This window comes from Xiphophorus couchianus, chromosome 8, assembly GCF_001444195.1.
Source record: "Xiphophorus couchianus chromosome 8, X_couchianus-1.0, whole genome shotgun sequence".
Lineage (NCBI taxonomy): Eukaryota > Metazoa > Chordata > Actinopteri > Cyprinodontiformes > Poeciliidae > Xiphophorus > Xiphophorus couchianus.
In genome coordinates, this window is record NC_040235.1 from 20,512,510 (window position 1) to 20,538,729 (window position 26,220).

Sequence of the window (26,220 nt, forward strand, 5' to 3'; positions counted from 1 at the left end):
TTTAATAACAAAAAATAAGATTTAATACAGAGGATGTAAATCAGTTTACAGACAGTGCAATACAATAGAAAAGACAAAAGGCATGAGAAGGACACCTGTAATGTAGCATACATTGGTAGGGGTTGGGGGCATAATTAACATTTTGGCCTTCTGAAACCCTCTTTAAAGTCTAAAATCATCTAAATATTACCCCCCATGCTTAAATTGTAGTAATTCATACAATGTTTTAGATTTTATCTAATTAGAACTTAAACTATCCAAGAAATCAGGTTGAGCTTTCGGTCTACATGTTCAATGCTACGCTGATGCATTTTAAAGAACTTAAAATGCTAACATGCAAAGGCAGTTCATTTGTCCAGAATAGGGGAAAGGGGAAAAAACTCTCCGTAAAGCATACAGGTTATACATATTAAAGCATTTCATCTCAGATCATATCACACAAAGCAAAACTAAAATAATTTAAAGATGGGCACCTCAACAAAACCTTGTGATTGTACAAACTTTTTTTCATAATATAGTTTTTTCTTTTAAGATAATTTTGCTAGACTGTACAGCAGCTATATGCTCCATTTTATACATACAAGTCATGTGTTGCAATATATAATCTGACAATTTGTACAATGGAACTCTCACACAGATGCTTACAAAAAGAAATATTTTCTGCCTCATCTTCCTGCTAAAGTGCAAATCGCTTAATTAAAAACACAAAGCTGCAAAGCAAATCGTTTACTGCAGAAATGCCTCGCCCATTTGCAGCTCTGGTTCAAGTCAGACTGCTGTCCAATAAAAGCAACAGTACAGACGATGCGCAGTCAGAACAGTTCAGGACGATGAACAGCGTTTCTCAGCTACGAATTTAGGAAGTGCATTAGAACAACTGCAGGGTTTGGATCATCATTCCCGCAAAACAGAAGTAATAACGTCAAAGAGCTATTGATCGGATAAATTACTAGAATAAAATTGGAATGAGATGGAAACTTAACCGCTGCGCTTCCAGTGATTCAAATAAATATAGATAGTTCATGAATCATTTAATCAAGTCAGTTTAATATCTGAACTACAATGTGCCTCCATCTTTACAGTAGTACCACTAGTAGTAAAGGATTACACAAGAAAGGTCAATTTAGTTAGGCAGTTAGTTGCCCCAATTTGGGTTTCTGTGACCCAGAAAACTTCAAGGCTTCCATCAGTGCACTTAGGTAAGCTACAACTCCTTCTTTCACTTACTAGCCTTCATGACACCAGAATCATTCTACCAGTTGGCACCGTCTCAAGTTAATGTGTGCGTTGCAGTGATTTGAGGGTGTGTTTGCAGTAAGTATAATTTCCCAGAGGGTTTGAATTTGTAAGATGTACTTGACTAAACAAGTTAAGAGGGATGGTATAATTCCAGGAAAAAAAAAGAAGTTAGCCCCAATTGCAGAAAATCAAATTCAGGATTCCAAAAGTATACTTTTCAGTACTTGGTGCTATTGTTAAATATTTTAACACTTTAAACTTTGTCTCTTAACATATTCTAAAAGCTTGCATTTAGAAGATTAAAGATACTCTCAAGAATTGTACTGTTTGATACCAATTGAACACTGACAATGAAATTACAAAGTTCCACTGCAGGATTTCACAAAAACCTTTTTTAAAACGCATCCAAGAAAGTAACTATCTTTGAATTTGTTTTTATGTGGGGGCAATGACATTACAAGAGGCAGAAGAACTGAGTTGATCAATTCTTCTGAAACATTTCAAGTTGCACTGAATTGCATGGAGGGTTAACTTTGCACATTTGAGTCCAAGTTTGCCTCCTGCGATCTGAGAGCTTCCATGTTTCATTGTAACCAAATTTTCCTGAAATCCATAAAAGCGTTCTCACATAAGGTTCAAACGTTTTGCTATAGCCGGATAGAGTGAAAGCATTTACCTTTGAAGAGGGAATTTAATTAAAAACACAATTACAGTTGGAACAAATAAATAGGTGTAAACAAAGGAACTTGGATCAGGTGCCTTGAGTAATGTTACTAGAGGCATTATGCATGGTAGCTCGTTTTTGAGAGGATAGATTTTATCTTAAATAAAAATCACATAACAAAAACACCCGCCACGACACATTCTATTGATGACAAGCTATATCTAAAGTGAGTCTTACTGATTTTACAAAAAGCCCGGTTAGCAGCTTTAACACTGAACAGATTCTAAAAATTAATTCATGTTGATTGTACATTTGTAGAAAAATGTCTCACAAATCGTGTTATATGACAAATTTTTCGGATGCCAGTTTCAGTTTTTCTCTGATTTGAAACTTATGCTTTTATTTAGTTGTCATTTTCTGACAGTCCACCAAGGGAATAATCAATTCAAATTCAAACTAAAAGCCAAATTAGATCATGAAATACCAGTTTTAGATTATTTGTTCAAAACCCCATCTCAGATATGTCTCAGTGTTATTCAGCTCGATGGAACTCCTGGAATAAAGGATGATTTAGGGACAATTAAGGTGACGGCCATCTTGTCTCTTTCATTTCAAGAGCTGTAAGCAGCAGCGATTTCATTAAGAAATAACCTTCAATTTTTCACATAAAATACAAAAGCACGTCCTCTCTTTGCTCGTCAGAGTGAAGGCAGGTATTCAGCCCAAACCCACAGGTGATGAACACAGTTCTCAAAAGAATTTCATTTGGGTCACTAGAAGGCGAAGTCCTCTTGTGTTGGAAGTGTTTGTCAGCCGTGTTTTTCACCAAGTGTCTGAATCACCCCAGGCGGAGGTAGAGGCAGGAACAAGTCCTCACACGTCTGTGATAATTTGATTACAGTCGTCATTCTGGATACGCAGCAAAGCTGCAACACAAGGGACAAGAGGCATCCAGGACCCAGACCCAGAGGAACAAGGAGACCTGGTGAAATAAATCCAATGACATGTAGTTGTGTTTAAGGGCACAGATGGAGGAAAGGATGAACAATTGACTGAATAATAATGGTTCTCAGCGTATAACAGAACAAGGGCTCGGTGCAAAGATCAACACGGAGTTCAGACTCTTTGTCAAAGCGCTTCATGACACTTTGTTGGTCCCGTAGGAGCCCTCAGCGTCTCTGGGCATGGCTCCGTTGAGCTCCAACAGACTGTCGATTCCCAGATAGCCCAGTAGGATCTCACTTCTGCGGTGGGAAAGTTTCAGGATGTCCTCGGCCAAGCACTGCTCGGAGGTGAAGCGGACCTTATCGTGGTCGAACATATCTTTGAGGTACTGCACTATTTGTTGCTGCAGGCAAAAAGGAGAGAAGATGACAGACTTTTTATATCATAATAAGAAACGTACACATCAGATTTCTGTAGCTCCTGGTGAGCTGTGAGAAGACAACTCAGTTACTTCAAAGGGAATCGAACTGCACTTTTGTGAAGCAATTTGTCTGATGAAGAACCAAATTTACATGATTTAATGACATCTAGTGGCAGAAAGGCAAACTGCAACCATCTGAATTACCTTGGGATTTTTGAAGTGAGGTTAGAAACAGTTAATATCTCAGCTGCAGTAAATAACTCTCGTCCAGAACTGGGTGAACTCTAAATGGAGGTGATAGTTATATGATTTTTCTCTGGTCTATTACAAGTTTGAATCAGTACTTAGTGCCTTGATTTCTTGTTTGCCGAGAGCCTAGAGTCAATGCAAAAGGAAAATAAACACTCCTAAATCTCTAGAGCTGTAACATGTGATCTGGTCTCAGCAGGTTTTAAAAATTATTGAAATTTCCTCAAGACCTGAAAAACACAATGGATTCAACATTTATATTATTTGTGGATATAAAGTCGTAGTGGAAGGTTTGTTGAAAACTAATGCACAGACTGCATACAGATTGCATACTGGAATAAATTGAGGGATTTTTTTTTTATTACAAATTGTGAGTATGAGGGAATTTGGTCTTGGACAGATATGATAGAGATCTGCAAGACTTTATGTGTAATGGTTTTCCATGTTCATTTAAAATGAGAACCCTCAGTATTAGAGCATGAGAAACCTTGAGCTTCAATGTCCAAGATGTTATTCCGTTTCTGAATTTAAGACACCAAGAAAGTCATCTACTTCAGTTTAGATATTAACTTTTTAAAACTTTTAAAAGGTGCAAAAACTTTAATAATATTGAACTATCACGTTAAGTGTTAAGTACTGACATTGAAAAGCTGTTTAAATGAAGGCAAGTTTATGTCTGATTTTCAGTTACTCATCATAAATCATAAATTTTAAATGTAAAACGTTTCAAACAAAGTGGAAACTTTGTTTGAAAGTTTCCACTTGAAAACAACATTTCGAAATGTCATTTTGAAATTTTTTCTGTCTTGTCTGTGTATGCTCTGCTCTCACCTTGAAAATTGTGCAAACCTCACTCAGGTGCTGCCTTGGTCCCAAAAACCCAAAAGCTAAAACTGGGCTCACGTGTTCTGATATGGCATAAAAGTGGGCGATAAACCCATCGGGAACCTACGGAGTGCAGTTAGAGCAAGTATTTAGAAATCTACATCAACAATAAAAAGAAAGCAGCGAAAAGATTTGGATCAGTCAGACCGCCTCAGGCTCACCATAAGAAGACGCCTTTTAGCTTTCAACACCGACCAGCAGGCGGTCGCCAGAGCCTGAGAGGAAGAAGAAATTAAGAGAAATTGTCAGGAAATGCATGGTGATGGTAAATGTGCTTCTGGATGGAAGCGTGGAAATTAACCGTTTCTTTAAAGCTGTCAGACAGCCAGCGGTTCCTCAGAACGGCTAACACAGAGGAGGGCGGGCTCTCCAGGTCCTCGAATGCATCCATCAGGATAAAGTCCAAAACAATGTCAAAAAAGTTCATACACACCACCTGCAGCGACCAAAGAACCAAACGGTATTTAGCCATTTCAAGTAGAACGTTTTAAATGATTGGAGTGACATGAACACTCACCCCTCGACCCTCCAGCTCCATTTTTGTAATGGGCCACGTTTCTTCTCTCTGGGTGTAAAGCAGCATGTCTTCGTAGCTCTCCAGGAAGGCTTTGGGACTCTGGGTCACAATATAGATGTATAAGATATTTAGATCTCTTTAAAAAAAAAAAAAAAGGAAACAAAGCAGGTTAATTTATCCAAACCAAAGTTAATTTAATCACTTGTACCTTGTTAGACTTAACAATTAGCCCTGCAACCATCTGTTTCCCTGTCTCCATAAAAAACGTGCGGTGAGTTTCATCTAACAACAAGACCTGAACAAAAAAGAAAAACATGAAATATTACAGTTAGTAACTTAGTTAGACGCAAAACATAAATATTATCTACATTTTTATGTTGCTGAATTACAGTGGCTCACCAAAATATTCAGACCCGATGAAAATTTTCAGTATTTTGTCATGCTGAAATTAGACAAACTTCTAGATATTTTAGCTGGATTTTAAGTGATAAATGAACAGGATGTGGTGCATACTCGAAGTAGGATTGCAATGCTTCATCAATATTACTTTTTGTCCTTTTTTATAAATTAGCGTCTAAAAAGTGTGCTGTGATGTTGAATTCAGTAATCGTCAATAGTATTGCTGCATTTACAGCTGCAAGCCTTGTAGGGCGAGTTTGTTCCAGCAAGTTTTCTTCAGGACTCACCTGCATTTATCTCGATCTGTGTTCCCATCAACCCAAATCACATTCCCTATCTGTGCTGATCCCTACAGAATGATCCCTTCTTCACTATAAGAATGTTAGTTTTCCTCCACCTATAGCATTGTGTTTGTTTTCCAAAAGGTCTCCCTCGACCAGAGCACCGGGTTTGCTCCTTGGTTTTCATGACCATGCAACTGGTTACACTGGATTTTATTTAGGTTTATCGGAGGAAAGGGGAACTGGTGTTCAGAGACATAATTTTTGTGGTTGTGATGTGACAGTGTAACCAAAATATATCAGTTTTTTAAAACAGAAATTGAAGCAGAAATTAATACAATTCTGCTGAATGGCTCAAGTTAAGCTGAGACCTAAAATGATTCTAAATGATAAAATGTTTCTTTAGCTACCAGTTTATTAACATCATCTAAAATGTTGAACATTCAGTCACTGATAGCATTTATCCCACCTTACAATGACATTTTAAATAAATAATGCACTTCAAATACACACTTCGTCTCTCCAGCTGTACAATTGTCCACAAATAAGTAAGTGAAGACTCTTGGTTTCATCTATTTTTAGTAAATAGGACACTATGTGATCCTTTTGTCCTGGTAGCTTTAGTCAGGACTTGGCTCAAGGAAAGAAACCTGAGGAGGCTCCTGTCTGCAGGTGCACTAGCAGACAAGAAGAATGTAAAAAAATAAAATAAATAAATAATAATAACTCCTGTTCACAGGAACACACCTGGAATGCTTGTCTCACACAGTGAAGCTTGGAGAGGAAATCTTGGTCACTGTAGCATTCAAGTAATTCAGTCCTGGAAAAAAGACAGAGGAAGAGTGAATTTCAGACCGTTGTTTGGAGGAAAATAAGTTATATTTTCCTTTTTTTAACCACTTGAGGGGTTAGAATGGTGACAAAAAAACAAAACATTCAAACTCTCAGCTTATGAAGGAAGGTTTGGAGCTCTTTTAGTGGAAAGTCTAAAGTAATTTCATTTAACATTTACTGCAGAACAGGTGCATGTAACTGCACAGGACTAATTTGACATGATTTATTACAGAAATAGGGACCAAAAATAGCCTTACTTATACAAAATAAATAATCTACATGGTTACCTCAAGGTCCTATACTTCACTCTGCCTTCCTGCACCAGAGACAAGGCTTCTTCATACAGAGCTGCTGGCTTCATTGGTGGGTAGATCTCATCTAGAGTTATATTTTCAAACAGCTGCACAGAAAAATTTGTTTATAGAAATTATTTTTTTTGTTAATTACAAGGATGGAGAACATGACGGCATTTCTTGGCATGTTTTCTGGGATAGACAGCACTACATACTGTATATGTAACAAGAGCTTAAAAAAACTTTTTTTGTCAATTCTTTTTCCAATTACTCTTTATTTTTTTATATAAAAACAGCGGGTTTGAGTGCAAGTTTCCATTTCGAGTGCACATGCTGACACACAGGCAAGACGACTTTCACTTGTTGAGGAGAGCAGCTCACCTCTGCAGCGGAGAAAAACGAGTCATCAGACGAAACAGAAGCCGCATCCTCATTTTGCAGCCGGTGGAAACTCTCTACGCGAGGCAAGATCAGAGTTCCTTCGCTCTCTGAAGACAGACAGAGAGCGAAGAACACAACAATATGGGTAATGAAGAATTAAAAACTGCAGTTAACTTCTCAGATCCCGATTTCATTGATGATGTCAAACGCAGTTATTTTTAATTTTTTTTATTTTTGAAAAGTACATCTTGAAGCTGGTCGTTACCAAAGTCGGCCAGCACGCTCTCCGCTGGGATGCTGCCGCCAAAATCCTCTTGCAGGTGATACGCCCTGTGCAGGAGTGTCTCCAGCTTCTCGGCAAACAGTTTATTACGGTCTTCGTTCTGGAAGCAAGATGGAAAATAAGATGCTGTTTTTTCATAGTATCATTAATAATCTAGAGATCTAGATGAGCTCAGTTTTATATAATTCACGTTCCACACCAAATCTGGCAATGCTTCACTGAGGAAGGGAAAATAAAAAAACAAAACAGCCCAGAAATATAACTAAAAAGAGCCACAAGAGTTTAAAACGTGGTTTTCTTGCGGCAATGGTTACCGTGAGAAAGTCTCCACATGCCGCCCCCTGCAGAGCAAGGCTGTTGTTACTGGAGGTCGAGTTGCCTTGGTGACGAATATTTAAGGCTTGTTCCCACTTTCGCAGTGCTTCATCAAACAGCTCCATCCCTACAGAGCGAGAATCACAAAAATTTAACAAATCTGTTTTACAACAAAGCACGTTTAAGTTTTACCTGCTTCACAGATGCGATACACACATCTCAAGGACAAAACCCGGCACCGCCATGTACTTTCTTATCCCTGACGGATCAAATGGGAAGCGCTTCCAGTGGTAAACTGGGGTACCAGTGCAAACTGGTTATGAGCTAAATAATTACGTCTGCATTACTAATATCACTGTAACTCACAATCTCTGTCACGTGAACAGAGTTTGGCCTTAAGTTCTCAACAAACTGCAGTGGACTGGAGAGGAAATTAGTCACATCATGCTAAAAAAAAAGATTCCCACTATTCACATTTTGATTTGAACGTGTTGGTTTATAAGAGCAGAAAGCCAACATGGTTCTGTCCAGTGAGTCTTTAAAACATGAGAGCTGAGGCATTAATCAACAGATGTAGGTGGAATTTCACTGCAGACAAAAAGTGCCTGGATCGTTCTGGGTTATCCTGTGGTCATTCGTTGGATTTTTACTTTTCATTTGAATGTCAGCAAAATAATTATTGAATAAAATCGCGCTGCTGTCGTTTTTTTATACCCTTTGTCCTTTTCGTTTTTAGTCTGCTTTGACTTTTAAGGCTGTTTTCCTGTATGTGTTCTGAAACTTTACAATTTTTGTCCACAATTTTACCAATTCCCCATATAAATGTATGCATATTTCACTTGGAATGCATCTTCCCAAACATGTTTGATTCTTTCTACAGAATATCCCAAGTTTCTTAACAGTTTCACTTCTTATCATTTTGTTTTGTCTCTAGTCAAAAGCAAAACTAACAAGTTCAACACAGAACATCATGTATCCAGTCCCTGAAGACAGTTTTTCTTTGCTCAGACTAAGCAATGTTTAGGTGCTGAGACAGCACTTTTTTTTCTGTGCTGCAAAGACAAAAGCATCCAAGCACTGGTAATCATTTAGAGGGAAACATAAAAAATATAAACTGAAACATCAGCATAACATCAGCTCTTTACGCTCCTGCAGAGTGACAGGAAGGGTGTTATGTTTCTGTCACTGAAAACTCAAGCTTACTGTGGCAAGCTACAACATGGCAAAAGAAAATGACTGAGAAACGAGATGCAAACAGCAAAAAAAACCAAAAAAAAATATCAAACTTCAACCCAGTGAATGCATCAACAAATTTCTTGAACCTTCTATATAATTTTGTTTATATATTAGGAATATAACTTTTTATGACTCCAATCTATCAAAGAACAAAGCAGAGAATGACTTTCAAGGTTCATGAATATCACATGACAACGCACCCATCAAATAGAGGTTCTCTGCATTAGCATCCTCCACTGCTCCTGATTCTTCCACCACAGGCTCCGCCTCCCAGGGAGTCGGGGGGTTAATCGGCTGATTAGGAGAGTTTGGGACTCTAGTCTGTGCCAGAACAAACCACACAGAGACATAGACATCAAACACACAAGCGAAAAATGGAAGAGAAAAAAAAGACATGCAAACGGTGGAAAAACCATGAAGTATAAAACTAACAGATGCCAAGCTGTGTGAGGAACTTGAGTGTTTACTGGGAGCCAGCGAGGAAATACCACTCATGGTGTCATTGCTCCGAGAGCTGGGGCTCATCACCTGGCGGCTGGTAATGGGGCCTGTCGCAAACAGGACGTAAAGGTGCTGAAAGGACGTTACCAAACAGCTGAAAGTTACAGTTACAAAACTCCCACTATTGGTTTTTGTTGCAAACCTCTCTTCAGTGATGAAGGTCTTCCTGTCTTCAGCAGAGCCTCGGGTATTCCCACGGTTTTCGGGCCCTCCTTCACGTGGTCTGCCTGTTTCCTTTTCCTGCCTCTTCTTTTCAACTGGTGAGCGGTCAGGGCCAGCGCTACACTTCCGAGTGCTGTCGCAAACAGCACCTTTTTCAGGCTCGGGGAAAGCCTTAGCTGAGAAAAAATTGACTGAAAGCAGGAAGGATGGAGAGAAACGTCAGACTTCAGTAATTGTATTCATTGTCACAATTATAGAGGAAAAGGTTGAAAAATAAAAATCTTGGATTCAGCCCTTTTATTCTGACAGCCATAAATAGAATTAAACACCCAACTACTTGTAGTTGCCTTAGGAAATCATCTAATCAGTGAAGACAGTCCAACTGTATGTATGTAATCTCAGCATAAACACAGCTGTGAGGTGAAGGCCTCAGGCGTTTGCTGGATTACATTACTGAACAAGCAGCATCTTAAAAGCTAATGCAAAAACGTGACAAAAAAAATCCAAGTGGTTTGAAAACATTTGTGAGTAAGTGTAACCATTATTATAAAAGGTGTTACCTGTCCAAATGTGGAGTAGAGAAAGACCGGTATCTCTGCCACGGTCATGGCCAAAGCCTGGGCGACAGACATCCCGTCAGGTTGTCTCAGTGACATTTCAAGAGTTCCTCACATCCACCAAATGTACGGTTTCCTTTCTGCTCTCAGACCAGCCAACACTCAGCTCGCTGATCACACTCTCTGCTGTCATCCACCCCTGGATCCGTACCTGACAACAGACACTACAACAGGTGAGACACAATTTGTGTTCAAATGGGCATTACGGCAGTGGTTTGATACTTTCATAGACCGTAAAATACAGTTAATAAAATCTAGTGAGCATTGAGGGATGCCACCTAACTAACTCAAAAAGAAAATGATAAAAGTTGCGCTTGATTCGACATTTATAGGCGTAACGCCACTTGAGCTGAATGACATGTCAATGAGGGAATTGAGCCATTTGATGCGGACGTTTTGGAGAACGGATGCATTGAAAAGTTCCAGGATAGCAGATCTTGAAGAATGGACTTGGACACTGCTGCTGGTATTGATCAACATGGCAAAAGCATTAGGGAACCAATTCATTTCCTATTTGGTCAAGAACGACACTTTAAGGCCACGGTAATTATTCTGAGTGATGTTTGGTTGAGAAACAGAGGATAAAAGACAATGCTTATAAATCTTGTGCAGAGGATACCAACCACAACCAGCAAAGCCCACTCATGATGTAGAGACCCACACTGACCTGTGACTTTAAGCAATATCTGTCGGTTTAGCACTACATATTGTGGATCCATCTATTTGTAGGAGGAGGATTTCTATTTTATTAGGACCTCCACATATTGATCCATTCTGATGCAATCTATTGCTAAATAATATTAAATACAGAGTACAAATGCATACACTTATAACTACATTTGTTTTAAGGTTTTTGCTTCATGGCAAACAGCAAATGAGTTGATTCAATCTCAGGAAATCTCTGGATTAAAAAGCAGAGCAACTTGAGACGAAACCAGCTTCTTTCTCAGCTGTCAACACTGATAGTGCAGACAGCGCGCCAGCCTGCACTTATTAATCTGGACCTACTTACAAAGTCTTCGTCTTCTGACAAAAGCTGCCGTTTTTAACCAAATAGCGAAAAGTGTGTACAAATCACAGAACGGTTCCGTATTCGGATGCTTAAAAATAAGATTTAAACTAAATTCAAAACACATAGATCAGAAACCGATACTGTAAATATCATCATAAATTTCTACATGAGATTCACAACAAGACTAAGCTCTGGTTAAAAAAAACCTCCTGTTAAACCCAGGGTAAAATCAGTTGGGGACAGCTCTGAAATGTCCAGTATGCTAACATTAGCTAGCTCATTTAGCTGGCCTCGACCATGGGTCAGTTCCCCTCACAGCATCAGGGAATGACTCGGTTTATGGAGCTTTGAACCGACACCTCGCAGGTGTCAGCAGCAACCAAAGTACAGTAACACTGACCAACAACTAATAACATAATCCCTCTCCGACACCAACATACCGTGAGCATCCAAGACGTCAGAGAAGGGCATACCTAAGTCACCGTCCGTGAAGGCAGCGCAGCATTGTTTTAGGGCGGGACTCTGAAAATACACGGATGTTGACACGCTCCTCAGCCAATCGGAGGAGGATATTTGTGGGCGCAACTTTTCTTAGCGAATAGTATAAAAGAAGGGCGGGACACAGTCTACCGGAATCCAATCAACTTACAGGTGTTATGTTGCAAGTCTATGATTCTTCGATCCCAACGCGAACAATGCAGAACATTATCACAGTTCCAATTTTCTTTCACTCTTCCGTACGCAACAGCATTTTTTTAAACTTTATTGTCCTGACATTTGATAATGTTTTCTTGTGGGTTCTTTAACCCATACTTAAACACATGACATATCTATTGAAATGAAGTCAGTTGAATAGAGAAGTCAAAAATGTTTGTAAAAGTTAGTAAAATATATAAGATGCAAGATATAAAATTATTTAAATAAAAACACATGTAACTTTTTATATTATCGATATGCACAGTTGAGTGACAGAGTAACTTCGTTTTTATATATTCTGAGTATTGACGTTTAAATTAAAGGTGAAAGACCTTCAACCCACCAGACTAGCTGCTGTTTCAGACTAGTATTTGAAAAACATTGGCACCTATTTATTCTATAAATTTAAATTTTACACGCGGTCCTTAAAGGTAGCATAAAGCCACTGCCCGTTAGTCTACGGCCGAAATAAGCGCGTTTGTAACATGTGCTTCCGATTTTGTCAATCATATTTCAGAATAAAAGCATGTTTACTTCCCGAAACCGCAGCAGACGTCATTGGAGTGAGAATGTATGAATATGTGCGCAATTCTACATGGATAAAAAAAACTGTCGCTAAATATACAAATGAAAATAAATGCAGAATACCTCTACAAAATCGATTTGAAATTTTTAATGTGAAAAGAAATTCCGGTTGCATTGTTTTCATCTGAAATCATAGCGCTTTTACAAAAGAAGTTGGGCAGATCTTTATCAGGCCTACACAAGAAGAGAAACTATGAGAGGGTTATATATACAAAAGCAGCTAGATAAGAATAACAAATCTGTTCTCCGCCGGAGGATAAAATCAAAAGTTATGACTACTGGAAAATGAACCCAAATTCCACCTGCACGGGCTATAGGAAACTTCCTGATACAAAACCCCTCATCACCATGATTCGGAGATGTATTTCTCACTCCTTGGAGTTACACAAAGTCTGAGCTTTCTGGATGGAGAATGTGTTACGGCTACGGAATAATTACTCTGCTGTTGCGACATGTGCACAGAAGGACGTAGGGGAGCAGCTTTCAGACATAAGCTGCTGCTCCACAATATGCGGCCGAAGCAGATGCTTCGTCTGTGGTTCTCCATGCTCATCCTGACCCTTCTACTGCTGTTCTGGTTTGGAGTGCTGATCACACGGGACAGTCCTCCTGCTACACAAAACTCATCACTCAGGGGCTACAGAAGGATTAGCCCGCACAGAAAGACTAAGGTGAGGCGGGTGATGGTCCAGGACAAGAAGGCCCACATAAACTCTCATTCATTAGCTAAATAATCCCATTTTCTTTACTTTCTATATATAATGTCTGTGAAAAAAAATATAATTTTGATGCTATGTAGGTAATTGAATTTTGGTTCATTTTTAAAGGTTCACTTTTTAATCCGTATACTAAAGTCACTAGTCTTAAAAGTTGAAGTACATGATCAGTACATATACTCTATATATATATATATATATATATATATATATATATATATATATATATATATATATATATACAGTACAGACCAAAAGTTTGGACACACCTTTCTAATTCAATGGGTTTTCTTTACTTTCATGACTATTTATAAGGCAAGAAATCCCACTTATTAACCTGACAGGGCAGGTTGACCTATGAAGTGAAAACCATTTCAGGTGACGACCTCTTGAAGCTCATCAAGAAAATGCAGAGTGTGTGCAAAGCAGTAATCACAGCAAAAGGCTGCTACTTTGAAGAAACTAGAATATAAGGGGTATTTTCAGTTGTTTTACACTTTTTTGTTTAGTGCATATTTATTTCCACATGTGTTATTCATAGTTTTGATGCCTTCAGTGTGAATCTACAATGTCAATAGCCATGAAAATAAAGGAAACTCATTGAATTAAAAGGTGTGTCCAAACTTTTGGTCTGTACTGTATATATATATATATTATATATATATATATATATATATAAAGCTATTGTCTTATGTAGATTTGATCAATTGATTCTGGCTGAGGTGTAACAATGTCTGTGAGCCTAAATCTGTCTTATCTTCTCTCTGCAGTTTCTGGATGTTCACTGTAGCCACTGTGCCGTGGTCTCCAGCTCCGGTCAGATGCTTGGCGCCGGTGCTGGAGATGAAATTGACCGATCGGGATGTGTGATCCGCATGAACAATGCCCCCACCAGAGGGTACGAGAAAGACGTCGGGACCCGCACCACATTTCGGGTTGTGTCTCACACCAGTGTTCCTTTACTGGTAGAAAACAAACAGTATTATTTCAAGCAGTCCGCCGATACGACCTATGTGTTTTGGGGCCCCAAAAGGAACATGAGGCAAGACGGAGAAGGAATTATTTTCAATGTCCTGCTGAAGCTGGCTGTTAAGTATCCGAAATTGAACATGTATGTCATGACCCAAGACAAGATTGAGTACTGTGACAGTGTGTTTCAGAATGAAACTGGAAAAAACAGGTGGGTTTAGTTTCTCAGCTGAGTAAGCAACGAATGTTAAAATTATGAAAATGAAAAAAAATGTTAAGGTTTACAAACCACATATATCACAGTTCCTAAAACACTTTTTCATAGATTTAAGTAGCAAAAACGGGGGTTTTAATAAACTGAAAATTCTAAGTACCGCACACTAACCAACAACCACTAGATACTATGACAAAAGTTCAGATATCTAACACATATCTGTTTATGTGACAAGAAATTTCTCATCTCATTCACCAGCTAACTAGACATAGTCATGAGTTACTTCTGTGCCTAACATTACTGCTCAGCTTTCAACCAATGATTATTAATATTTCTCCTTTTGAAAAACATCTGCTCCAGGTGAGGCTCGAACAGACAACCTCAGCATCGCTTTCCAGTTTACTGTCTTATAAGTACCGCACGATTGCACCACTGGAGCCTGTACAAAGTCTTCAGATATCTAAGAGATATCTGTTTATCTGACAAGACATTCCTTATCCTATTCAACATTTTTTATCATCAGGACTTCACAACTGTTGTCATTATGGACACAGCTCAGCCATTTGGCAAAGAGCCAACATAATAAAGTGACTAAATCTGTTTATAATGTCACTTTACATACACTTTACAATTATAATTTTTGTTTTGTAAAACATATGCTCCAGGTGAGGCTTGAACTCACAACCTCAGCATCACTTAGCAGGTTACTGTCTTATAAGTACCGCGCGCTGACCAATTGCGCCACTGGAGCTTGTCAAAGTAGTTCACATATCTAAAAGATATCTGTTCATGTGACAAGGCATTCCTTATTCCATTTATCATTTTTTGTCATCAGGGCTTCACAACTATTGCCAGTATGGACAAAGCTCAGCAATGTCCCAAAGAGCCAACAATTTGCCAAAAGAAATTCACTTACAAGCTCCTAGGGTTTCCTAGTCATCTTGCTCTGGAAGGCACACCAGTAAATTAGGTTTTCCTTCATTTAGAAGTCTAAATCACTCTTGGTCTGACCTCTCCTGTGAGATCAGTCTACAATAGAAGACTATCATTTGTCAGATTTCTGCATCACTTTATGATGAATGATTAAATAATTTTGTTTTGAAAAAAAAACATCTGCTCCAGGTGAGGCTTGAACTCACAACCTCAGCATTGGTTTTCAGGCTACTGTCGTATAAGTACTGCGCGCTGACCGATTGCGCCACTGGAGCCTGAAAGCAGAGAGCAAATATGTAAAATTTGCCTCTTTGACTGGCTATTGCCATGGACAAATCTAGAATAAAACAAAGAGAATTGATAATAAGATCTATAATTTTCTTTAATTCAGGTTGAACCCTAACAAATTATTTCTATGCTAAACATTAGCATTTAGCTTTGGATGAATTATTAGTAATTTCTCATACAGTTTTTTTCACCTTTTGAAAAAGATATGCTCCAGGTAAGGCTTGAACTCACAACCTCAGCAGGTTACTGTCTTATAAGTACCACCTACAGACCAGCTGCACCACTGGAACCTGTACAAAGTGCTCAGATATCTAAATTGTATCTGTTTATCTGACAAGACGCTTCTTATCCGATTCGCCATTTTTTATCATCAGGACTTCACAACTATTGCCAGTATGGACACACCTCAGCAATGTGCCAAAGAGCCAACAGTTTGCCAACAGAAATTCACTTACAAGCTCCTAGGGTTTCCTAGTCATCTTGCTCTGGAAGGCACACCAGTAAATTAGGTTTTCCTTCATTTAGAAGTCTAAATCACTCTTGGTCTGACCTCTCCTGTGAGATCAGTCTACAATAGAAGACTATCATTTGTCAGATTTCTGCATCACTTTATCATGAATGATTAAATAATTTTGTTTTGAAAAGAAAACATCTGCTCCAGGTGAGGCTTGAACTCACAACCTCAGCATTGCTTTTCAGGCTACTGTCTTATAAGTACTGCGCGCTGACCGACTGCGCCACTGGAGCCTGAAAGCATAGAGCAAATATATAAAATTTGCCTCTTTGACTGGCTATTGCCCATGGACAAATCTAGAATAAAACAAAGAGAATTGATAATAAGATCTATAGTTTTCTTTACTTCAGGTTGAACCCTAACAAATTATTTCTGTGCTAAACATTAGCATTTAGCTTTGGATGAATTATTAGTAATTTTTCATACAGTTTTTTTCAACTTTTGAAAAAGATATGCTCCAGGTAAGGCTTGAACTCACAACCTCAGCAGGTTACTGTCTTATAAGTACCACCTACAGACCAGCTGCACCACTGGAGCCTGTACAAAGTGTTCAGATATCTAAATTGTATCTGTTTATCTGTCAAGACGTTTCTTATCCCATTCGCCATTTTTTATCATCAGGACTTCACAACTACTGTCATTACGGAAACTGCTCAGCCATTTGGCAAAGAGCCAACATAATGAAGTGACTATATCATCACTTTACAATTATAATTTTTGTTTTGTTAAACATTTGCTCCAGGTGAGGCTTGAACTCACAACCTCAGCATCACTTAGCAGGTTACTGTCTTATAAGTACCGCGCGCTGACCAATTGCGCCACTGGAGCTTGTCAAAGTAGTTCACATATCTAAAAGATATCTGTTCATGTGACAAGGCATTCCTTATTCCATTCATCATTTTTTGTCATCAGGGCTTCACAACTATTGCCAGTATGGACAAAGCTCAGCAATGTCCCAAAGAGCCAACAATTTGCCAAAAGAAATTCACTTACAAGCTCCTAGTCATCTTGCTCTGGAAGGCACACCAGTAAATTAGGTTTTCCTTCATTTAGAAGTCTAAATCACTCTTGGTCTGACCTCTCCTGTGAGACCAGTCTACAATAGAAGACTATCATTTGTCAGATTTCTGCATCACTTTATGATGAATGATTAAATAATTTTGTTTTGAAAAAAAAACATCTGCTCCAGGTGAGGCTTGAACTCACAACCTCAGCATTGCTTTTCAGGCTACTGTCTTATAAGTACTGCGCGCTGACCGATTGCGCCACTGGAGCCTGAAAGCATAGAGCAAATATAAAAAATTTGCCTCTTTGACTGGCTATTGCCATGGACAAATCTAGAATAAAACAAAGAGAATTGATAATAAGATCTATAATTTTCTTTACTTCAGGTTGAAATCTAAAGTTTTTTGTCAACTCCAGGGACAACAACCAGCTGCTTCCATGAGCATTTGAGCTAACAATGTGATCACTGATTATAATTACAAAGCAGCATACCAATCTCTACAATGGAGGAAAAGTCTAGATCACCTCATCATTATAATGTGTGCATGCAAATTTCAGATAACCAGACGTACTGCCAAATTATTTCTATGCTAAACTTTAGTGTTTATCTGTGGATGAATTAATAATAATTTTTGATAAATGTTTTTAAACATCTGCTCTAGGTAAGGATTGAACTCACAACCTCAGCATCACTTCACTGGTTGCAGTCTTACAAGTACTGTGCGCTGACAAATTGCATCACTGGAGTCTGTGAAAAATGGTTCAGGTATCTGGAACACCAGTAAATTAGGCTTTCCTATTTCCATGGACAAATCAAGAATCAAACAAAGAAAATGGACAATGAGATTTATAATTTTCTTTACTTCAGGGATGCCACCACTCTTTAGAAACCTTTGTTATGAATAAGCTGCTTCTGTGAGCACTTGAGCTAACAATGTGATCACTGTACAGCAGCACACTTATCTCTACAACGCCAGAAAAGTTTGCAACACTTTATGACGATAATCTGTGTGTGAATTTCAGCTAACTAGACCTAATGACATGTTACTTCTATGCTCTACATTACCCTTCAGATTTTGATGAATGATGAATAATTTTTCATACAATTTTTTTATCCTTTTGAAAAGCATTTGCTGCCAAAGAGCCAATATGATAACTTGACTGTTTTCTGACAAAAAAATACTCCAGGTGAGCCTTGAACTCACAACCTCGGCATCAGTTAGCAGGTTACTGTCTTACAAGTATGGCACACTGACCAATTGTGCCACTGGAGCCTGTGAAATTTTTTTAGGTATCTAAAAGATATCTGTTTATGTGACAAGGCATTCCTCATCCAATTCACCAGTTTTTTTTTACTTCCCATCTATTGTCATTAGGGACACAGCTCAGCAATGAGTCAAAAAGCGAAAAACAGCAAAGTCCTAAAGGGTTTCCTAGTCATCTTGCTCTGGAAGACACACCAGTAAATTAGGTTTTTCTTCATTTAGATCTGTGAATCATTCTTGGTCTGACCTCTTCTGAGAGACCAGTCTGCAGTAGAAATCCATCATTTGTCAAATTCCTAGCAAACCTACAGTTCCAAGGATATTAGGAATACTCTATCACTCGGTGTTAACTTTACTTAGGATATACATGTTTTTCTCCTTTTCAAAAACAACTGCTCCAGGTGAGGTTCGAACTCACAACCTCGGCATCGCTTTGCAGGCCACTGTCTTATAAGTACCGCGCGCTGACCGATTGCGCCACCGGAGCCTGTGAAGAGGATTTAAATCTCGAGTACATCTCTGTTTATGTGTGATGAGAAAGTTATCCCATTCAATGGGTTCTTTCATTCAAGCTTCAAAGCTGTTGGCATTGTGGACACAGCTCAGCCAAGAATTCACTAACAAAAGTTCACTGGAAACTTCAGTGATCACACTAATGTCTAGCTGACATTGCTATTGCAATTTAAATACTATTACAAAGCAAAATATCTGCCGGGCAGTAAATAATAGGATTTTTCATTTAGGGGCTATTTTTTTGTAACCACCCACAAGTTATTCAGGTGAAAGTTTAGGATAATCTTAAATCAGCTAAAGTTAAAAATTGTGTATTTGTATTTGTAGAACTCAAATGTGTCACAAGCTTAGCATCAATGTTATTGATACTGTATTTAGTCAGTATACAAACTCTCAATGGCTTTATTTTTTTTGTTTAGAATGAAAACTGGAGCGTTTCTCAGCACTGGATTTTTCACAATGATCCTGGCTATGGATATGTGTGACAGGATCAGTGTCTATGGAATGATTGATGATAACTACTGTAGGTAAGTTTGTGATATTTTTAGGTAGACTCTATCAATTTCATGTTCAGCATCCTCCAAAAATGATTGGCCTGTTTAAAATGTATACAAGAGCCTTAAAAATGGTTGTTATGGAGACTACTGCTAACCTCTGTTCATTATGCTACCCCTACCCTTAGCCCTATCCTGTGTTACCTGTGCTAAGTTGTAGATATTAAGACTCCTTTCTGAGCAATGGGAGCCAACAGTGAAACTGATTATTATTAATTTTCTTCCATCCAAATAACGCTGTATGACTAAATAACTATTGATGTTCTATTGATGTTGGTATTTTCTGTGCTTAAAATGGAATAAAAATACTAAATGTAACAAATAATTTTTTTAAACATTTCATACTTTTAGAGTATTTCTAATATATTGGAAAGATACAAAAAATATGCTATTCTACGCAGTCGTTTAAAATAGCAAGCATAATACTCAATAGTTATATTTTGAGGATTTTTTTTTAACCATCAACATGCATCAAAATAGCCATTACTGTGGTTCTGTTCTTGTATTGTAAGTGAGTAACACCATAATTCTCTTTTGACTTTTTTCTTGACATGGCGAGAACTAAAAATTCTATTTTGAAGAGTGACTAAGAAAAATTGGTCAATACGCCATATCATATTTATATGATTCATAACATTATGTAAGAACATTATACAAGAAATTTGTATCCCAGAAAAACATAACATTATGAATACTTAATTTAAAAAAATCTCCTCGACACCCTGTTGAAGTATGATAAAAGTAATGTTAAGGAGGAACCATTGATTTTCTTAATTGTGTTCAATTACTTAATGTGTTCAATCTGAAGGTTGGATTTTTATGTTTTTCACCCCTATATCATGTTTCTACAGTAAATTCTGACCTAAATGTTGAGTTTTTCTCATCCTCACAGCCGAGCCAATCACAGCGACGTTCCTTACCATTACTATGAGCAAAAGAGGATCAGTGAGTGCAGGATGTATACATACCACGAGTTCACACAGCGTGGAGGACACCGCTTCATCACTGAGAAGGCCATCTATGCCAAATGGGCAACACAGCACAATATACAGTTCAAATATCCTGCATGGAAACTCTGAGAAATGGCAGAGTTGTTGAGATATATAAATATCTCACAGATGTTGAAGTTACTAGACTTTTATTTTGTTGTTCTTGTTTTAACATTTTGGGTATGTGTGTGTGAGGAAAAGCACACTTAGCTACAAATGACTACACTTAACTGGGCAAAGTGTAGTCATGTTTACCCATATATTTGTACGGATGACAGTAATTTATAAAACATTCATTAGTTCTCTTCACGTGCCTTAATTTTACAGGACTCTGCAGTAATCCATAATGATTTAATGTAACTAATCAAATGTTCCTCTCAGAACTAGGATCAGCAAACTTAAAATCATGACGGTTATCTATCAGATTCAGTTCAGAATTCAAACGTACATGAAAACTGTACTGTTATTTTTCTTCTAAAATTTACTTTTAGAAGGATTACTTTATGCATTATGCTGCCTGGTTAAATGAGTAAATCTTGTATCGCTACCCTCTCAGGTACATATTGTTTATTTTGTGATCAATTCCAAAGACTGTTCTAATATTTTTATTGGAAGCATTTTACTTAAAGATACACTAGGAATGTGAATTATTGGAATGATAGTGTCTTATTTATTGTGTCTTAACTGTGTATCTGCGAAAACTTGGTGCCTCTGCTGGAGAGGTATGTTTCATCTTAAATAAATCTCATGTCAAACACACCCAGCTTGTGTTGAGTTTTAATGATGTACGGATGCTGAGAAGATAGCGACTTTAGCCCCACACTTTCACACTGCCTCCACTAGAATCTGTTTTGGACTGCATTCACCACAAATTAATTTTCCTTGCAAATGTGTCACCATTTATGGGCAGTAAACAACATGGCATAAGAAGAGGAACTATTCCAACATACGAAAATGAGATGAAATCCAATATCACTTTATTGCTGAGCATGGAACTAAGTTCTGCCCCTTTTCTGCCTTGCACACTTTGGTGCTTCGGTTCAGCAAATGACCAAGTAAAGCAAATTAACAATTTTCACATATTTCAAACAATATTTTAAGAAAATGCTCTACTTCAGATTAAAGCGGGTAAGTTTGTTGCTTTCGCCGCGTGCTGCAGTGAGGAAACCGGCCATGACGTCAGCACGTGGCGCAGGAAAATGGGGTCCAAGAAGGAGGAGGGAGACATCAAACGGTATGCCGCTATGACAAGGTAAGCCCGGTTTAACGCTAGAGCATGTTAATAGCATTACACACTCGTGGGGAGATAGTGGTCATCCAAGCTCCACTGACGGGCCGTGCATTTTGGAAAACGAACAATTAAAGAAACCTTTTTAAGAGCAGACGACGAGCGGCTGCGCAAGATGGTGTTTCACTGTCTAAATGTTTACCTTGTATGTCCGGTCCGTTAGTCCTGAGTAATGTTAAAAGACACCAAGCGGTTCACATTTAAGAGTGGTGTGATACAGCTGTTAGTCCAGATGACCCACTTTTACACGAAACGCGCTGCAATTCAATGTGATTTGATGGACGTGTGTGTGTTGCTGGCAGGTATGATGACAGACCGTGACGGGGGGCCGCGTTTCAGTGCTGATCGGAAAACATGGGGCTCAGGATCAGTGCCAAGGTAACCAGCTGAGGGTGTGGCACCTAACACCTCCATCTCGACATTATCGCCAGGACTTGGGAGACGGAAATATTCTGCAACAGTCTGTAAATGTCATATACAGATTTGAGGCTGGGGAAATGTAGCACTGTCTTTATAAATGGTGCTTAATGAGCTGAGGTCCCCTATGCTTTACATGCTTTGTGAAAAATAACCCAGAGGTTTTCAAGTTGAGTTGAGTATCAGGCGGTTTCTTAACACTGCATTCAATAGTTATTGAATTAAAAGGCCGAAGGTTTTCAATTAGGGTAAAGCTATCGGATTCATTAGTCTTGGGGTGAATTTCACGTTGTCACACAAACACTTATTAGTATTTAGTATATTTATTATTTAGTATGCCAAACAGTATGGGCACATGTAGTTAAACAAGAAACTTGTCATAATTTCCTGTGAAAGTAAACAAAGTGGCTTTTGGCATAGTCTGTCAGCTTTGCAGTAACATGTCATGGGTACTATTTTATTCTGTTTTATCCTTCCAAAAAATGTCTATGTGCACATTCCATTAAGATGAATTGTCAAGTACTAACAATATTTTCTGGAGAGCCTCTGCTCAACCCAATCCTATTTAGCCCCACCCTTAATGCACCATTACCACAGACTCAGTTTTAGCTTTGTTTCTGTCCCCAAAGGATGACCAATTTTACAGTAATTTTAAAAGGAAAAGTTATTTTAAAAAAAGACATATACTTGAAGGCGTAAAATGGAGGGACCATAAAGTGTGTGGAAATGTCTGAAGCAGTCGCTGCAAGGAAGGGAACATGCAGACAGCATGCAGTCATCTTCAGTGACTCCAAACATCAATATAAACCGATCAGATATGACTCCTCCCCCAACCCTGTCCTAAGTCAAACAGGGAAATGGCTGAAAAGAGAGAAGAATGCCAGAGTCAGACCGAAGAAACTGGAACTCAGAGTTTAATGGAAAAGAGCTTCCATCACTCCGGTCAACTCTAATGAGAAGAATTTGGAAAAACTCCATTTACATGGCAATCACAATGAGAAAACTTTTTCGGGTAAGCCATAGATGTACTATTTGAGCTCAATCAGTCAGTCAGAATACGACATTTAGTCATTTTATATTTTTGAATGTGACTGGAAACCAACCAACCAAATGGACGAATTTAAAAGCGAACATAAACAGATTCCTACTAGGTAAACTAGTTAAACTGTTGCTGTCCTCCTTACCGTTTGGTTGAAAGCAATCCATGAAATTACATGTCGAAAAAAATGGTTCAACTTGCAAGAACCAGCAATAAAGCAATAAACCGTCTGTTTATTGCTGGCTGATCACGTTCCTTAATGCGCTTCTTTGGATTTTTACATGCGAGTTAAAATATTGCAAAAAAATTGTTTGTTTAAAAGATGTCAAATACCTGTTGGCTGTTATGTTTAAATTACTATAAAACTATATTTTGGAGTGTCGATGCACTGAAAGCCTACATCTGACCCGACTGGTACAGACCAGCATGCTAAAGGTCACAGAGAGTGTTTAAAGTACGAGAGAAACCAGAAAAAGTTTTAGATAGTAACCAGGGCTACACAGTCTTAAAAAACCCAAATATTCCTGTTTCTGAACCACTTATAAGATTGTGCAGTCATGGCTACAATCTAAGCCTTTATGTGCTTCTTTTATTAGAAACCGGTATGTGATCCTGCCTCTAAAACAAGTTACAATATTTCCAGAAAGGAAGGCATTTATAAAACCTTCTCTAAAATAGCATATCAGGAGGTGTGTGTGTGGGGGGGGGGGGAGAAGATAAAAATCCCTTTTTGAGTTTGACAACCAAACATGTTTGAAGCTGGTATCCAAATTTACCATCTGTTGCTTTTGGATATTTGCATAAAATGAATCCAATGGCAATTTACCCAATGTATAACAGAAATAATTATGTGCAAAACACGTAGGAGACCCACCAAAAAAATGCAAAGAAAGGCACTTTGGTCAGATGATGGCAAAACTGAATTTTGACCTACATTTTAAAACACGATGTGTATAAGAAAACTCTTTCTTTTCTTCTTTTCCACCAGTGAGCCACCAGTTTCAGATTTTTGTGACAAAATGTGAAAATGTACACAGTGAATTGAAAAAGGAGAGAACAGTACGTTTGCTGCCTTGTATTTATCATTTCACTGTTATTTACACTGCAGGGTCAACAGAGCCACAGGATGGTGATCTTCTTTGCCGTCTTCATCCTGACCACACTCCTCATCCTCTATGGCTCCAACAACAGCAATGATGGCATCTACATCCCCTTTCACGTGGCCATCAGTCACGCCGTCAAGACTGCAGACCTCAGGAAGTTAGCCGGTAGAGATGGCTACATGCCAGTTTTCGGTAACAAGGTAAGATGCTCAACAGGTTATCACCTGGGATTTTGGGAGATTTGTGGAAAGCGACAAAGGTTTAGTTTGAGGTAAAACAGAGTTAGGGGGTAAAATGATACTGAAACTGGCCATAAATTTCTAGATAATATTTGTTTTCAACAGTTGAACCAATTGAGAACTAAGAGTAGTGAAAAACCACACATCTTGCATATGTTTGCCAAAAGCAGGTGATACACTTATATCGGGGTGCGTACGGATGCTTGAAATCCATGAAAATGTTTGAATTTTAAATGGGTCTTTTCAAGGCTCGGAAACTGCTTGATTTCTATACAAAGTCCTTCAAATTGCTCTGTTCAAACGGTAGAGTTTTGTACTAAAGTCCAACCTAACGTTTGATTAAAAGCCTAAATTTGAAAAGTGTTTTTTTTACAGTTGAAACTTGCCTTGAAAATTCTTGAATTTTCCTGTGAGAAACGTGTACAAACCCTGTTAAATAAATTGTTCTCACCCATTTAACGTAGCCAGTAAAAATCAATTCAATTCACCACTGTTGTTGAGGCTTAGATAATTCTGTTAAATTTGCTGTAAAAGTTTTACGTCGTCTCTTTCAGAGTATGAACCTGCACTGTCGCAACTGCGCACTTGTGACGAGCTCCAGCCACGTCCTCGGTAGCCGGGCGGGGGACGAGATCGACCGGACGGAGTGCGTGATCCGCATGAACGACGCCCCCACATCAGGTTACGAGACGGACGTCGGCAACCGCACCACCCTCAGGGTCGTGGCCCACTCCAGCGTCTTCAGGGTGATGCGGCGGCCCAACGAGTATCTGCGGCGCACGGACAGCAACTCCACAATCATCTTTTGGGGACCTCCGAATAAGATCTGGAAGGACGCTAAGGGAACTTTGTTCAGATTGATCCAGAGGATCGGGATGACCTATAGCAACCTGTCGTTCTTCAGCATTTCACCAAACAAAATGCGAAAGTTTGATAATCTGTTCAGCAGAGAGACCGGACGGGACAGGTAAGCCTGGTTTGGACGTTGATCACATCTTATGTTTACAGCCTCTCGTTAAGGAACTGTCGTACTTACTGACTGTTTTTGTTTTTCTTCCTGCAAAGACAAAAGTCCCACTCTTGGTTGAGCACTGGCTGGTTCACAATGGTCATAGCCATAGAGATATGTGATAATATTAAAGTATATGGGATGGTTCCACCAAATTACTGCGGGTGAGTATAAAGAGAAGACTTATAAACGTATAAACGTTTCATAACAAAAGATTCACCAGGCAGAGATTTATCTAGCTGATTTCTGATCACGGCTTTTGTAAAGGTCTGATGCAAAGTTTAGCTAATTTCTTTAAGAACACAAATTGCTAAAATGGTTTTTCTATTTTCTGCGTAAAGTCTCAACAGTCTATAGTGGGTTTTTTTCTTAAAGCTAGTTTAAGACTACAAAGCAGTATTTCTCTACATGAACGGTAATATACAAATTTAGTAAGATCATGTTACAAACAACAAAGATTAAAACTTCATTTTCTTGAAAATAAAGACTATTGCTCATTGATATTACTGCACACCTCATAATGGGGAAAAATATATAATTCAAAATAAATTATTATATCTGTTGGGTCTAAATACCTATTAAACAAAACACAGGAAAGACAAGAGAGTTAAATTCTTTTTGTACTCGCGAGGAGAGCAGACAGAGAGATG

At 38.4% G+C, this 26,220-nt stretch overlaps 3 protein-coding genes and 6 non-coding genes across 14 annotated transcripts in view; 2 read left to right on the forward strand and 7 right to left on the reverse strand.

Annotated features, from left to right (window-relative positions):
* Window positions 1–23,387, reverse strand: miga2 (mitoguardin 2). 3 transcript variants are annotated; one of them, XM_028024784.1, is made up of 16 exons: window positions 23,365–23,387; window positions 10,166–10,373; window positions 9,586–9,796; window positions 9,375–9,490; window positions 9,143–9,263; window positions 7,706–7,833; window positions 7,374–7,491; window positions 7,109–7,215; window positions 6,722–6,834; window positions 6,348–6,420; window positions 5,129–5,215; window positions 4,921–5,019; window positions 4,705–4,839; window positions 4,565–4,618; window positions 4,350–4,466; window positions 1–3,251 (listed from the first exon to the last, which is right to left on the reverse strand). In XM_028024784.1, exons 2-16 carry the CDS (start codon window positions 10,259–10,261, stop codon window positions 3,042–3,044), a joined length of 1,785 nt encoding a protein of 594 aa, XP_027880585.1. In that variant the 5' UTR covers window positions 10,262–10,373; window positions 23,365–23,387; the 3' UTR covers window positions 1–3,041. The 3 variants fall into 3 exon arrangements, with proteins under 3 accessions (XP_027880585.1, XP_027880583.1, XP_027880584.1); XM_028024782.1 differs by lacking the exon at window positions 23,365–23,387 and adding an exon at window positions 11,675–11,878; XM_028024783.1 differs by lacking the exon at window positions 23,365–23,387 and adding an exon at window positions 11,675–11,878 and having other exon boundaries at window positions 10,166–10,386.
* On the forward strand, window positions 12,640–21,234 carry st6galnac4 (ST6 (alpha-N-acetyl-neuraminyl-2,3-beta-galactosyl-1,3)-N-acetylgalactosaminide alpha-2,6-sialyltransferase 4). The gene is made up of 4 exons (XM_028024805.1): window positions 12,640–13,186; window positions 14,002–14,411; window positions 19,352–19,459; window positions 20,379–21,234. The coding sequence occupies exons 1-4, from the start codon at window positions 12,968–12,970 to the stop codon at window positions 20,563–20,565; spliced, it is 924 nt and encodes a 307-aa protein (XP_027880606.1). The 5' UTR covers window positions 12,640–12,967; the 3' UTR covers window positions 20,566–21,234.
* trnai-uau (transfer RNA isoleucine (anticodon UAU)) lies at window positions 15,072–15,165 on the reverse strand. The gene is made up of 2 exons: window positions 15,128–15,165; window positions 15,072–15,107 (listed from the first exon to the last, which is right to left on the reverse strand). It is a non-coding gene; the product is annotated as a tRNA-Ile (tRNA).
* Window positions 15,529–15,622, reverse strand: trnai-uau (transfer RNA isoleucine (anticodon UAU)). Its single transcript has 2 exons — window positions 15,585–15,622; window positions 15,529–15,564 (listed from the first exon to the last, which is right to left on the reverse strand). It is a non-coding gene; the product is annotated as a tRNA-Ile (tRNA).
* trnai-uau (transfer RNA isoleucine (anticodon UAU)) lies at window positions 16,289–16,382 on the reverse strand. Its single transcript has 2 exons — window positions 16,345–16,382; window positions 16,289–16,324 (listed from the first exon to the last, which is right to left on the reverse strand). It is a non-coding gene; the product is annotated as a tRNA-Ile (tRNA).
* Window positions 16,884–16,977, reverse strand: trnai-uau (transfer RNA isoleucine (anticodon UAU)). Its single transcript has 2 exons — window positions 16,940–16,977; window positions 16,884–16,919 (listed from the first exon to the last, which is right to left on the reverse strand). It is a non-coding gene; the product is annotated as a tRNA-Ile (tRNA).
* trnai-uau (transfer RNA isoleucine (anticodon UAU)) lies at window positions 17,331–17,424 on the reverse strand. The gene is made up of 2 exons: window positions 17,387–17,424; window positions 17,331–17,366 (listed from the first exon to the last, which is right to left on the reverse strand). It is a non-coding gene; the product is annotated as a tRNA-Ile (tRNA).
* Window positions 18,813–18,906, reverse strand: trnai-uau (transfer RNA isoleucine (anticodon UAU)). The gene is made up of 2 exons: window positions 18,869–18,906; window positions 18,813–18,848 (listed from the first exon to the last, which is right to left on the reverse strand). It is a non-coding gene; the product is annotated as a tRNA-Ile (tRNA).
* Window positions 21,621–26,220, forward strand: part of st6galnac6 (ST6 (alpha-N-acetyl-neuraminyl-2,3-beta-galactosyl-1,3)-N-acetylgalactosaminide alpha-2,6-sialyltransferase 6) — an 8,214-nt gene continuing 3,614 nt past the window's right edge. Inside the window, exons 1-5 of one of the 4 annotated variants that reach the window (XM_028024802.1) lie at window positions 21,621–21,727; window positions 22,066–22,141; window positions 24,328–24,522; window positions 25,116–25,528; window positions 25,627–25,734. In XM_028024802.1, the coding sequence (XP_027880603.1) occupies window positions 22,118–22,141; window positions 24,328–24,522; window positions 25,116–25,528; window positions 25,627–25,734 (740 nt within the window). In that variant the 5' untranslated portion in view covers window positions 21,621–21,727; window positions 22,066–22,117. The other 3 variants (XM_028024804.1, XM_028024801.1, XM_028024800.1) reach the window with 3 other exon arrangements.